Source organism: Gossypium hirsutum, chromosome A09 (assembly GCF_007990345.1).
Source record: "Gossypium hirsutum isolate 1008001.06 chromosome A09, Gossypium_hirsutum_v2.1, whole genome shotgun sequence".
In the NCBI taxonomy this organism is placed as follows: Eukaryota; Viridiplantae; Streptophyta; class Magnoliopsida; order Malvales; family Malvaceae; genus Gossypium; species Gossypium hirsutum.
The window spans coordinates 67,764,752-67,779,607 of record NC_053432.1 but is presented as its reverse complement, the minus strand read 5'-3'; the positions used below and the strand labels follow the sequence as shown (position 1 = coordinate 67,779,607).

The following is a 14,856-nucleotide window of genomic DNA, read 5'->3' as shown; positions in this document are numbered from 1 at the left end:
TTTGATTTATAATTTACATCAAATGATCATTCTATAGGCAGCTACATCTCATATAATAACAAAAGATAATAACATAAAAAAGAATCGATATATTATTTACATACAAACTTACCTTGCTTTTCACTCTTTCACAAGTTATCCAACTTAATAAAACATTATGTTATATCAAATTCTCAATATATTCAGCTATTATGTAGCAAGCCATCAATGATTGAACCGTCCAACATTTCATGTGCTACTAGTCATATATCATTGTTCTTACAATTTTTATATATACCATTCTTTCATCTCTTTTCAATATATTAAATCATGTAATTCGTGCAATAATAATATAGAATTTTCAATTCAAACATAGCATTGCAATATTATTGACACACGAACTTACCTCGAATGCGAGCACGGCTATATATTCCGATTTTGTCCATCATTTCATTCATTTCCAATCTATGCCCAAATCTCATTTTCTTTGATCAATAGTATCACATTTAGCTTAATAATTAGTCACATTGTTCATATGGGTCCAAAAATCATATTTTTACAAATTTTTATTTTGACCCCTAAACTTTCACATATTTATACTTTTACCCGAAGGCTCGTAAAATGATTTTTTATCCATTTTCCTTACATTTTAAGCCTAGCCGAATCATTTTCATAACTATTAGCAGCCCCTAATTTCCATTAAATTACACTTTTATGAAAAATTTTGTAACTTTTGCAAAACAGTCCTTTTTGACAATTTCACCGAAAATCACTTAGTAAAAGTCGTTTATTACATACCGAGCATTCATTTTCTACCATATACATCAAAAAACATGCATTTCATCCATGGTTAAATTTTTAAACACAAACCCTAGCTCAAAATATGGATAGAAATGAGTAGATCTTGTTACGAGGATTTTAAAAACGTAAAAATCATTAAAAATGGGGCTAGAACGGGCTTACAATCGAGCTTGGAAGCTTGAAAAACCCTAGCTATGTATTCTCCATGCAAGTTCCGGCCATGGGGTAGAAGATGGACAAAAATTGGCTTTTAATTTTATTTTTAATTCATTTTAATTACTAAATTACCAAAATGCCCCTAGTTTAAAAATATTCTATTTCACCCATTTCATATCCATTTTTGTCCAACAAATTATCCAATGGTATAATTACCATTTAAGGGCCTCCAATTTAAAATTTCATAACAATTAGACACATCTAACATGTAGAACTCAACTTTTGTACTTTTTACAATTTAGTCTTTTTGACCAAATTGAGTGCCCAAATGTCAAAATTTTCGAACGGAATTTTCACAAAATCATCCCGTGAAATTTTAGACCATAAAAATGTAATAAAAACAAATTTTACTGTGTCAGATTTGTGGTCCCGAAACCACTGTTCCGACTAGGCCCTAATTCGGGATGTTACAAGATCAGTTTGAGTGAGATGAGTAATTGACTTGTTTTAGTATGAAAAAGCAAGTGTTTAGATATGTTTTTAAGTGATTATGTTGAATGGTTGATTTGGGGACCTTAGGGCCAAATGTTGATTAGCATGCTAAGTTGAGTCTTTAGAAAACAAAGACTTAGTGGATTGTTTTTAGTATCGCGATACCATACTTTGGATATCGCAATATTGACCCCGAATTATTTTGTAAACTTTGCAACTTGATCCTCAAGTTGGGAAGTTTGACTACTGTCTTCCAGATTGCGATACCAAGCCTTGGATTTCGCGATACTCACCTGACATATTTAGAAGTTTTGTTATTTTATTTGCGATCACGATACCAAGCCTTGGATATCGCGATACCCTCTTCTTACATTTTGAATTTTTTTAGTTTAGTTCAAATTCGACTTCAAGATGGTATTGAGCTTTCGTAAATTACATTAAGATTTGAAAATGATTGTTTAACATATTTTGAGCTTGATTAACACTTGATCATATGTTTAAATATTTGTATGTTGTTTGATTGACCGTTGTTGCTCCGACAACGAATGTGATATCCTGTAACTCGGACTCCACGATAAAATCAGGCGAAGGATGTTACAGTCAAATTTTAAGTAGAGTTAACTTTAATTATAAAAACCACTTGTGTTTTAAAGTGACATAAAAAATTTTCAATATTTTTAAATCACGACAATGATTAAATTATTCTTTTTTCATGTGACAAGTTAAATTTTGACATTCAACCTTAATGCAGTTTAAACTTTTAAACATTTTCTTCGAACCCTTAAAGATTTTGTTTTCTGTTTAAATACTAAATGTCAAACTTAACTATATAAGAACCGGATTACTAACTGGTATATTAAAAGACTAGGGTAAACTACACATATAGTCACCTAACTATTTTTTTTTTTTACATTTTTGGCATTAAAAAAAAATTGCAGTTTTAGGCACCCATGTTATATAGTTCAATTAATTTTGTCATTCCCAATAAAATCATAAACAAAAATTAGACATAATTTTTTCTTTTAAATTTTGATTTTCCACGTAACTAAAGTAAAGTCCTTGTGATTGTTAATCATTAAAAAAATCATCATTCTAACCACCCAAACTTTAATTTAATTTAAATAAGGTATAACTCTAAAAAAATGGGACATTTGCATTTGTGAGCTTCTAGTGTACGAGAAATGCAATAGTGAAAAAAAGAACTGGGAAGGAAAGACGAATGAGAGCAAAAAGGAAATGAAAAATATAACAATGAATTCCTTTCTCTTCAACTCTTCGTCTCTTACACCACCCAACCAGCTCAATGCTCATATGACATTTTTGGCACTTCCTCTAAGATGGGTATTCAACCAAAGTTTAGGCGACTAAAATGATAAATTTTTAATAAATAATAATTGCATGGATTTTACTTTAATTATGTGGAAAATCAAGATTTAAAAGCAAAATGTATGTCTAATTTTTGTTTGTGATTTTAACGGAAGTAACTAAAATGATCGAACTATGGAACATAGGTACTTAAATTGTAAACTTTTTTGGGTGCTTAAAATGAAAATTTTGATAGTTGAATGACCATCTGTGAAGTTTAACCACAAGACTAATCTCCTTGTCAAATAGTTGAACGTGATTAGTATAGATGTGCGTTCATATATGTTATTATCTAAGAATTTAATTGAGTTTTTGTCACTTAATAATGATATTATAACTTAGTTGTAAAGTTATTAAAAATTTAATATTGTTAAAAAGAAATAATATTGTTTTGAAAGTAATTTTGTCTTTTAATATTTTGTATAAAATCTAAAAAAGAATACATACACATGATTGGCTTTGAATCCAAAATATCATAATTTTTATTATCACAACTTTATTATTTCAACTAAAACCACATTTGAATTTTCTATTATTTTTAATAAATTTATGGGGAAATTATACCAACAGTCACTCAACTTTAGGGTAGTTGACAAAACAATCACTCAAGTTTCAATTCAATCATTCAACTTTCGAAAAATAACAAAATAGTCATTTTAACCATTTTCTGTTACAGACGTAACGAAAAAGTGACATGGTAGTTGACGGATTCCTTGTTGTCTTTAACCGTCCAACTTGTCAGTTAGCACCAATTTAAACAGTCAATTTATAACCAATTTAGGGTTTATGCAGTAAAAGGAGAAGAGAAAAAGAATAAGGAGAAGAAGAGAAAGCTTTCTATTAGGGGAAGTAGCTCTTTGCGTGGGAGTCACTAATTTCGGGTTGTCTGTCATAGCTAGTGGTTGTCCTCTGAAGATACTTTCTTTGTGGAACGTTTTACGTGAAGATGAAGGTCTGTGCTAGATAGATAAAAAGCATGCCATTTGTTGGAGAAGTTTGATCTTTTTCGGTGCCCTCACGTTTCAAATAAGGGGCACTAATTGCCATCGCTGCCAATTGCCCTAATTTGATTGCGTTGAGCATCGAATCTTGCCCAAAGATTGGTAATGAGGGCCTCCAAGCTATTGAAAAGCTTTGCCCCAAGCTGCAGTCCATCTCTATCAAGGATTGCCCACTTGTTGGGGATTACGGAGTTTCAAGCCTATTGTCATCAGCATCTTCCGTCCTTTCAAAGGTTAAGCTTCAGGGTTTGAGCATATCAGATTTTTCTCTTACTGTGATCAGGCACTATGGCAAATCTGTGATTAATCTAATACTGAGTGGTCTACAAAATGTGAGCAAGAAGGGATTTTTAGTGATGGGTAATGCTCAGGGTCTGCAAAAGTTGGTCTATTTTATAATTGCTTCTTGCTGGATTGATGTGAGTCTTGAAGCCATCAGAAAGAGATACGCTAACTTGAAGTAGATGTGCCTTTGCAGGTGTTGCTTCGTTTCTAGTGATGGATTGGTGGCTTTTGCCAAGTCTGTTGGTTCTCTTGAGTGCTTGTAGTTGGAGGAGTGCAACAAGGTCACTCAATCCGGGGTTATCAGTGTTCTCTCAAACCAGATTCCTTGTTGTTTTTAACCCTGTTAATCGATTTTTGAATAAATTTTCTAACCCTAAAGTGATTTTTGAATTAATTTCCAACCAAAACCCTATTTATGTATTTCTTTTCCTCCCTTTAATCACAATCAATTTGTGTTTTTTTTACTCTAAACCAACGTACATATTTAGATTTTTTCCCTAAACCCATGTAAAGTTTGACCCTTTGACTACTTCACCAACATGGCAAGTTAACTAGCCATCTCAGCTACTTAACTTGCGACGTTAGCGGTCCCGTTAAGATAGCAATGGAAAATGTTAATAAGTGACTGATTTGTCACTTTTTGAAATGTTAGTGACTATTTTGTTATTTTTCAAAAATTGAGTGGATGAATTGAAACCTAAGTGACAGTTTTGCCTGTTTTGCCAACTATCCTAAAGTTGAATGATTGTTGGTGTAATTTACCCTAAATTTATTACCTAAGTTTTTTCACCTGCATCATGAGTGAGTCATAATCTAATTCTAGTTGTTTTATTCTTACAATGCACGTGTTAATTGTATGTATTAATTAAATTACTTTTAATTATTTCTTTTTTAAAATTTTAACATTTTATAAATAATATGATTAGGAAAATAAAACATAGTATATGTTTAATTTTTAATTTTTATTAGGATGGTTTTCATTATGGGAATTTAAATTTTTACAAAAGTAACAAAAAGCGGATAAAATAAAATAAAATAATACACTAAATATTAAAAACCTCTAAATTCTAAAAATAGTTATTAGAAATGGGAAATCCATTTATAATTGTAACAGCCCGATTTTGAGGGCTAGTCAGAATAGTGGTCTTAGGACCACAAATCCGAAGTTAGAGAAATTATTTTATTATTAAAATAGAGTCATAGCATGTTTATAATTGTGCATGAAAATTTTGGTGAGCTAATTTTAGCGTTTGTGAACCCAATTGCGAAAAATGAGTATAAAGTGCAAAAGTCTTAAATTGATAACTAAGGGTGCCAAATTGCCATGTATCATAAATTGGGGGGGTTTTTAAAGTGAAATTGGGCCATTAAATAGGTGATGGCTGGCCATGGTAGATGGAAATGTTGAAAAGTCAACATTAGGTGAAATTTGATGACATAAGGTGTATTATAATAATACCTAAGCCTAGCTATCATCTTTTTCTTTCATTCTCTCTTCATTCCACTGATTTTTTCAGTCATTGTTAAGGGTTTTGAACTTCAAAATTTGTAGCAACTTATTCCTCTCACATATTAAGAAATACCGAGTCCGAACCTAGACCGGGGGAAAGCCAAGCAAACTGACTAAATCAGCTAGTTGCCACATTTTGTAATTCAAGGTAAGTTGTATGTAAATAATACAACTACATTGTTAATTATATGTGCTTGAATTATTACAACATAAATTGTTTGATTGTCAATTTGAGAATGTGTAATGATAAATGAGATAGTAGAATTTCTGTTGGAACCTTAGAAAGTAAATCGGATATTCATGCCATAACATTTGGGTCATTCGTGCGTGAGCTTGTGTAAGGCATGCCTGGGACATGCATTGACCACATTATGAGAGCTAGTGTAAGACCATGTTTGGGACATGGCATCGGCATTGAAATGAGGGCTAGTGTAAGACATGTCTAGAACATACATCAGCCTCGAGACGTAAGCCAGTGTAAGACATGTCTGGGACATGCATCAGCTACGAGATGATAGTCAGTGTAAGACCATGTCTGGGACATGGCATCGACTTGAGATACGAGCCAAAGTAAGACCGTATCTAGGATATTACTTGAGGCTTATGTAATATCCGGTAGTATTCCGAATGGTTCAACGGTGAAAGTTATGTTCTTAAACTAATGAGGAAAGTATAACCGTGTTGTGAGTGGTACAGGAACCTAATTGGAATGTATGAGATATGAGCTTAATATATAATATGTGACTTGTATGAATGGTAATGAGTAAGTTATGCTTATGCCTACCTTGGTGTTATGAGCATGTTGATTATCGATAAATTGTTGTTCTATACTTACTTATATGCAACTTACTAAGCTGTAATGCTTACTCCCTTCCCTTTTCATTTCTTTACAGTGCTGCCTAACTAGCTCAAGGATCACAGGAAGTCAGAGATATCGATCACATTATCAACCGAAGCATTCGGTATAGTTGGATTTATATTTTTTAATATGGCATGTATAGGACTTAGACTTTATTATTTTGTGTCATTGAGGTTTGGCCATATGTATTGGCTTGGGTTGGAAACCCTTCAATTTGTATTAAGCCTTGAATGATGGCTAACATTCATTCTGAATTTATAAAAGATGCATTATTATGGTTGAATGAATGTCTATTGTGGCTGATTTGGTTATAAGACTTATGCTTGTTTTGGTATTGGTTGGTATTTGTATAGAACTACATATGTAATGGCGGCAACGGAGCTTGGTAAATAGCCTTATATTGTCCACACGGGTAGACACACGAGCGTGTGTCTAGGCCGTGTATGACACACGGTCTACCCGATGGGCGTGTGGTCCGGTAGTGTTTCCCTTACGCGTAAAAGATTTCAAGCCAGTATGCATAGTAGTGAACACACGGGCAGAGACATGACCGTATGTCTCAGCCGTGCGAATGGCACGACCTAGCACACGAGCGTGTGACTTGGCCGTGTGACCCTTAAAAATTGCTGATGCTAGAAATAGAATGTCCAGGTTTTTGCACATGGGCTAGGACACGGGCGTGTCATGGCCGTGTGAAGGATACGGGCCAGAGACACGAGCGTGTGCCAGGCCGTGTGAAAACCCTTGTAGGTGTGCATTTAGAATTAATTCCACACGGGTGGAGAACATGGGCGTATCCCTATCTTACTTAGGCCGTGTAAGACACAAGGGCTATCAACATGGCCATGTTGGAATGCTCACAAGGGCGTGTGCCCCTATGTCAAGTGACATTTCTCTATAGTTGGAAAAAGGGCCCGAATTGGTCCCGAATGATTTCTAATGTGTGTTTTGGGCCTCGTAAGACCATATTAAGAATATATATTGATAAGTTTAAGAAAGTTTTAAAATTTTCAAGTCACGAAGACTCGGAATTGGTTGTAAGTATGAGTTCAAGTTAGGTAACGCCTCGTATTCCGCCTCGGCGTAGGATACGGGTATGGGGTATTACAATAATAATGTAAAAGAAAATAGCATAATAGAATTAATTCCAAAATTAAATTAGTTCTAAAAATATATGAAAATATTATTTATTTAATAGTAGGTCTTAATATTATTTTAATATTATAAGTGTTGATATATCGATAAATAAGATCTATTATTTGTCGCATTATGAACTTCTCCACTTAAGATTGTTTCCTATTTTACATGAAAAATTACTTTAAATAATATCATATCCACAGGCAATGTACCAAATATTATTCATATATAAATGACGAGATTCTTTTGATACAAAGCCAATTCCAATAAACTTATTGGAAGGTTCCATTGGTGTGCATCCAATAAAAATTGAACTTACAAATTCGTTAATTGTGAGTTGAATGCTTTAGCCATTTAGCCATGGATGCTTAGCGGGAATCCTCGTACGTGGCGAATAACCAAATTCCAATTGAAATGAAATATTTAACATAAATCAATACAATTTAGGAGAAAACAATGAAAAGACATCAACTCAAATCCTGAATTTTTGAATTTTGAAAGAATAAATTCTCACTATTTCTTATATTCATGAATCCAATTTAATTCAATGGGATCTTTCATTCACATTTTTTCCACCTAGAATGTTTTATATGCACATACAATAGGTAAAAAGCTACAATTTATAGATCAATAGATTGGTCGATTAAGTCTTAATCCAGTCGAAATTGACATTATAACGGATAAAAGAAGACATGAATTAAATACACTGAAGTGCATAAACCTTCCTATTTAAAGATTAGAGAAACATTATAAATGATTCTAGACATCAAAACCTAAATTAAGTTTGAATAAGAAAAAGAACTTGAATAAGAAGATGCATTCAAACCACTATTGGGTTGGGTCTAATATTAAGCAGATTTCATATTTATGGATCATTATTAATATTTAAAGGGTGGGTTATTATTACATATACTGTTGGTTGTTGGTTATTATTAGATACCATCAATTAAGGAATTTAAAATTATGAAAAATGACAAATGTCTCTCAAAAGCATATAAAAATTTTATTTTATTTAGATAATATGTGAACACGTTAATTACCAAAGACAGCAAATACATTATATGTGAACACGTTAAAACTCACATCATCTTCCTATATGTTGCAACAACAACAATGACACCTGAACTACAGCTAAATCAATTACCTTATTTGCCATATTATATTTAGACCTTAAGTCCAAATTTGTTAAACCTACAAGCAACAAATCTATACCTTCTATAAATTTATCAAACATCCCAATTCTTCATATGAATTTCGAACAAAATAAATTCCAAGATTCTTGGAACCGAGAAGATTTTTGTAAATTCTTAGTTTGCACTGTTGAAGCCTAAATAAAAAGTGACAAAGGCATAGTTTATAGTTGTTCTGTTTGAAATCCATGTTCCAAATAAAATTTGTCAGCAGGGATCTTATATGAAAAATGATACGAGGACAGTTTAAACCATAACAATGGGGATTCATGTAGATGAGAATATCAATAGCAAAGACTATTCTGGCTTCACTGACAATTTAATCAGCATCCATCTCTTCTAGTGCAGTCCTAGCAGCAACCTTGGCTTCCTCTAATAGGTCATCAGGAACCTTAAAAAAAACGAGGAACAGTTCAGATGATGTATTTCTAAGAATACAAACATATAAACATCTACATGCAATAAGTGATCCCCATAAGAGGTTTAAATTACATGGGAGCAAAGAGCAATATTAATCATTAATGCCACGTTAAAAGGAAAATAATGAATTATTCTCGCAAGCACCTGCCCTATGGTCATAATCGTTAAGCCGTTTATGTGACAACATATGCCCAAAAAGGTCTAGCTTGCTATTATAATTGTTTGAGCATACAAGTATAGCATAAAACATGAAAGCCTTCTAGAACAATGAGATAGAGACAATTGAAATAAAACACGAGAAAGATTTTAAGGTTGTTCTAGACATATGCAATTAAAGACCCTATATGCATCTATTGCATGTGATTCAATGGAAGATTTCTGTGTCAAGAAAGGCAGAACATACATGGGTAAAAGCAAAGCAAAGACCCTACTTTTACTAATCTTACTTGGTATATGAAAAAGTAAAGTGGCATATTTTAATTCCTGTAACCACATGCGTAGAGGAAAAGGCCGGGAATTTTGTCATTGCTGTTTGTTGAAATAAAATACAGAATTTTGAAGAAATTACCTTTTGATGTTGTTGCTTTGATTCATCGCAGACCCAACTCATCTCAAGTTCAAAGGCCTTATCCTTTGCTTCATCATGTACCTTGTAGATGCTGCTTATGAGAATAACTAGCATGGTTAAATCTAGTAGTAGCACAAAAACATGCATTCGAAGGGAAAAAAAAGAAAAGAGTAAACTGAAAAATAAATGAACAAACAATTTTAAAAGCACCAATTATGGTGCCCAGATCCCAAATAAATACATTAGAACAGAAACAGGAAGAAATTAGGATAGGCAACACTCACATTTTGGCTACTTCAATAACCCCTTCTCTGCATGTCATTTCGGACAGATTCAACTTTTCAATTTCTCTGTCCACATATTTCATTGAACCACAAACTCATAAGCTATTTATCAGATGAATACAGAAAGAAAGAGGTAATCAAAGATTTAAAAGGTTGAGATCGTAAGAAAGGTTTTGAAAAGATCATAAGAGAGGCTTCAACTTATTTATGTTTTGCAGGATAAAGCCCCTCACGGCACAAAACAGAGAAAATCATTTCATTTAGATAGTTTCATGTTAAGACTAATAACTCGATTTGATGACTCATGCAAATGAGAAGCAGTGAAACTGCAGGCAGAGGTAGAATCATAGTCCATTGCCTTTTAATCTACTCGGCTACATGATGCATCCAGTCCGCATTTTTGTAATTTCTTTTTATTAAAATATAAGTTCAAACTAAGGCTTCATTGAGGGTTTTTTTGTTTTCAAATTTTATATGTATTCAACTTTGAAGATTTCAATTTCTATGATACAGCCAATTCTTTCACTTCATAGAAAGAGAAGGCAGATCACAATATTGAGGATACACAAAGATGGAGGGAGAATCTAAATAATTCAAGAGAATGCCATGAGTATCTTCGTTGCTGATTAGTTTTCACAAAAGAGAGAGAGAGAGAGAGAAAAAAAACTATCAAAATGCTTTACAAATGGATGAGCCTTACATCAAAATATAACATTAACTTTCACCTGTTGAGATGGCAAAAGTGAAATAGAGAATACATAATGCGCCAATCATCCATCTAATTTAACTAGCTAGCATAACAAAATAATTTTATCAAATACCAGCCTCTAAGTTCCATAGAACGAAAGAGATAGTTAAGTTACTTACGTTTTGGCAGCTTGTTTTCCCTTCCCAATTGCAGCACCAAAGTATCTCTATATCAATTATAACAAGCAAGGACTTAAACAAGAAGACATAAATCATTGACTAGAAGCAAATAGAAATAATACCAATGTACCAAGTAATAGTATCAACAACCAAAGAACAACAAACTGAAACAATAATCAGGAGATGCAAACTTACATAAGAGATGCCAGATGGTTCAACCATGTATAATTGAGGACCATCTCTATCATAACCACCGAGAATTATGCCACAGCCAAAAGGCCGGAGCCACCAGTAAAGGGTACATAAATGCACATAACTTGCTACACGTTCAGCAAGTTCTTTGACAGGGATGGGTTCACCATACACACTTCAACACCAAAAAAAAAAAATGAAAATTATAATTAGATGTAGTTAAAACTGGAGGTTGGGAATTGAAACTAAAGAAACCAAAAAAATAAAAAAAATAAAAAAATAAACCTTTGGTAATTGGTAGCTTCAGATTTAGCACGAGCCACAATTTGTCTACCGTCAGCTGCTAATCCAGCAACTGCCTGAATTACAGCATTCAATATCAAGAGAAAAAAGAGAGTAAGAAGCCCAAACTTTAACATTGAAAAAATGTAGGTAAAGATGCCATTGATTTAAAGCAAAAGCTGAAAGAATAGTGAATACCATGCCGGAATGACGATGGACTGAATGGATTCTTCGATTAGAACCAGGCAACATCATCTTTGATGCTATCAGCTTCTCCACTCCCTAAAGTAAATAATACCCATTTTACTCCACAGTCAAACATTTGCTGCTGTTCGTGTATTTTTCTGTCACAATAAGCAATGAAGGAAAAAGAAGAAAATACTTACCATAACGATCCCATCTTTGCATTTAATTCCAACCACAGTTCTGCACAAAAGAAAATTTATTTTTTAAAAACAAAATTAGATTTCAGACGTACTAAAAATATATTTAAGAAAGGAGGAGGAGGAGGGCGGACCCGCTGTTATCGACGGCTTTGGCGGCGTACTCGATCTGGAAAACGCGGCCGTCGGGAGAGAAAGTGGTGACGGAGAGATCGTAGCCAGTACCTATGCTGCTCATCTTTGTTTCTTCTTTCTGCCTTCCCCTACTAGGATGTTCGGTGCGTTTGGACTTCTTCTTCTTCTCGGAAATTGGGTTCTATTTTTTATCGTGTTTTCAGTTATCTTTCTTCTCAAGACTTTGATACTAATGGGCCTTCTTCACCCATTTAACCTTCGGCCCATTTTTATTGCTTCCCCGTATCAGCCCAATATCCAAATACTACTGCAGGCCCTTACCCACTTTATTAATAATAATAATAATAATAAATTGCATTTTATTTTTTTCGGTTTTTATTTCTATTTTTATAAGGGCAACTGTTATTTAGATAATGATGGAATATACATAGGACTATCCAAGACAACAAGTCACATAATCTAAAGAAGAAATCATATGAGCCAAAGTGAATACTGCAACAAAAAGACCAGTAAAGATTGACCTCACCTACCACCTTTAAAACCAATCTTAGCTATGGGTGGATTGATTTGGTTTTAGGCGTTTATGTTTTTGTAATTTCGTTATTAAATTTTTAGGGTGTTTTTGTTTTGACATTAAGCATTAAATTTTTAACGGCAGTTGATTGTACATGTTAAATCATATCTACATCACGTTTATACTTTAGTTTTGGTCACTTATTTTTTAGGTTACTTTTATTTTGGTAATTGAAAAAAATCTTTTTTTAAGTCTTCATTTGAGTAGAGAAAACTAAGGATTGAAATGAAAAGCAATAGAAACAAAAATAGACATTAAATCCTTTTGACGAAAATTTTAAATTTTTTTTCACTATTAGAATTTTAAATCTCAAAATATCAAAATTAATTAAATAAAATATTAAATTTTTTTTACCCTATCAACCAGTTTATTATTATAATATTAAAATTAATTAATTTGATCTCCAAAATTTTAAAATTTATTTTATGTTTCCTTGGTGCTGGTCTTTATTAAGCATGTTAGGGTATCTTTTATAGTGTTTAAATTAATGGTGTGGTGGATTATGGGCTTAGAACATTAAGCATGGTGGTAACTAGTTACCAATGATGCGTGTTGATAATGTGCTTCTACACTCCATTTGCTACAATGCTATTTCTGCTTTGACAGGTTCACATGTAAATCTTTTTAAATTTGGGATGCTGGTTCATGATTGTTCGATAATCAAAATTGCTACAATATTATTTCTGCTTTGACAGATTCACATGTAAATGTTTCTGAATTTGGGATGTTGGTTCATGACTGTTTGATGATCAAAATTCATTTGCTTTTCTTGTCGAGGAGCTAATACAGTAGCTTATTCATTAGCGAGGGTGGTTTTATTGTATGCGAACCATATAAAGTGGGATTCTCCTCTTCCTAATTTACGTTCTATTTTTATTTAGATAAAGGTGAATGTTAGGAGTAGGTATATAAGGTAAGCTTATTAGTTTGGGTTTAAATCTATCCTTTTAATTAGTGGTCTTGTTCTCTTTTGTTATTGTGTGTTTTCTTTTATAAATTAATTCTCCCTTAAAAAAAGTATTTTAGACATTTTTCAAGGTTAAAATATGTTGTTAGTCTCTATTCTTTGATAAAATTTTAGATTTAATCACTATTCTTAAAAAAGTTAAAAGTTAAGTTAATTTTTTTTATTTTAAAATCTCAATCTAGTCTCATAAGTATTTTTTTAAAATTAAAATTTGTCAATTTGAAATTGTGATTAGCTTGTCTTCATATGATATAACATATGATTGAAAGGAAATAAATATGATAAGTTGACAAATTTTGACAAAAATTTTCAATGACGATAATAATTGAACTAGAATTTTTAAATTGAAAAAGTACGATAATTAAATTTTTTACTTTTAAAATACATTGACTTAATCTCAAATTAAATACAAATATATGTACTAACAACATCTTTAAAATTTTTTTTAAAAAAAAGCTATGATTTGAGTAATTTGTTATTTTGGAATTTTTTATTATTTAAATTATTTAAATTGAATTCTATATATTTTAATTAAATTCATATTTTTTGGTGTATAATTAATAATGATTTGAGCTACAAAAAGGTCATAATTTGAGGTTGAATTAATTTCATTATTTGATTGATATTTGGTTTGTATATTAAATATGAGCTTAGATAAGAGAAAAGGGTAGAAATATGAAAGATTGATTGAAAGTGAAAGAGGTAACATTAGTTCAATTTTTAGTTGGAAAATTTACTTTTTTTGTACAATACAATTATCTATGTTTGAAAAAGAAGTAGAGAGCAAAATTAATAATGAGTTATATGACACAATTGTCATTTTTCTGACCTAATTTTACATACTAATATATGGAAAGAAAAATTGCAATATCAATTCATCTTTTCAGTTTTACAGAAAATTCTTAGATTTGGGTTTTGTAAGTGAGATTTTGTTCATGTTTAATCTCCTATGAATAATTAATTAGTATGATAATGATTAAGGTATAGTTTAATATTGTTTTTTAAAAGTATTTTTGAGTTAAAAAATATTTTTGAGTAAAAGTTAAAATTTTCTATTTCTATTTTTGGTTAAAAACATCTCAAAAACAATTTTGAAAAGCTTATAAACATTGTTAACCCAAAAGTACTTTTTAGAAAGCAATGCTAAGTTGGTTCTATATTGAAATGCTTTTATTTATAACCAAAATTAAACAGGATAAAATTGTATGACTTATAATTTGGAAATTAGAATTGAAACTTGGATTAACTCACAAATTGGTACCTAAATTACATCGTTTTCCCCATCTTGGTATCTAATTTTTTTTTTGTCACAAGTGGTATCTAAACTACTTTTTTTTCCTAAGTTGGTATATTCATTATTCAAACCATTAAGTCTATTTTTTTTAAAAAAAAAAGGCTTAACCTATTAA

The 14,856-nt window shown here is 31.7% G+C and overlaps 1 protein-coding gene across 1 annotated transcript; it reads right to left on the bottom strand.

The window, feature by feature from the left end:
- Positions 1 to 8,879: 8,879 nt before the first annotated feature.
- On the bottom strand, positions 8,880 to 12,125 carry LOC107889260 (proteasome subunit alpha type-3). The gene is made up of 9 exons (XM_016813623.2): positions 11,906 to 12,125; positions 11,775 to 11,814; positions 11,587 to 11,670; positions 11,392 to 11,465; positions 11,110 to 11,281; positions 10,915 to 10,961; positions 10,048 to 10,113; positions 9,764 to 9,854; positions 8,880 to 9,166 (listed from the first exon to the last, which is right to left on the bottom strand). Exons 1-9 carry the CDS (start codon positions 12,007 to 12,009, stop codon positions 9,095 to 9,097), a joined length of 750 nt encoding a protein of 249 aa, XP_016669112.1. The 5' UTR covers positions 12,010 to 12,125; the 3' UTR covers positions 8,880 to 9,094.
- Between the last annotated feature and the right edge of the window lie 2,731 nt (positions 12,126 to 14,856).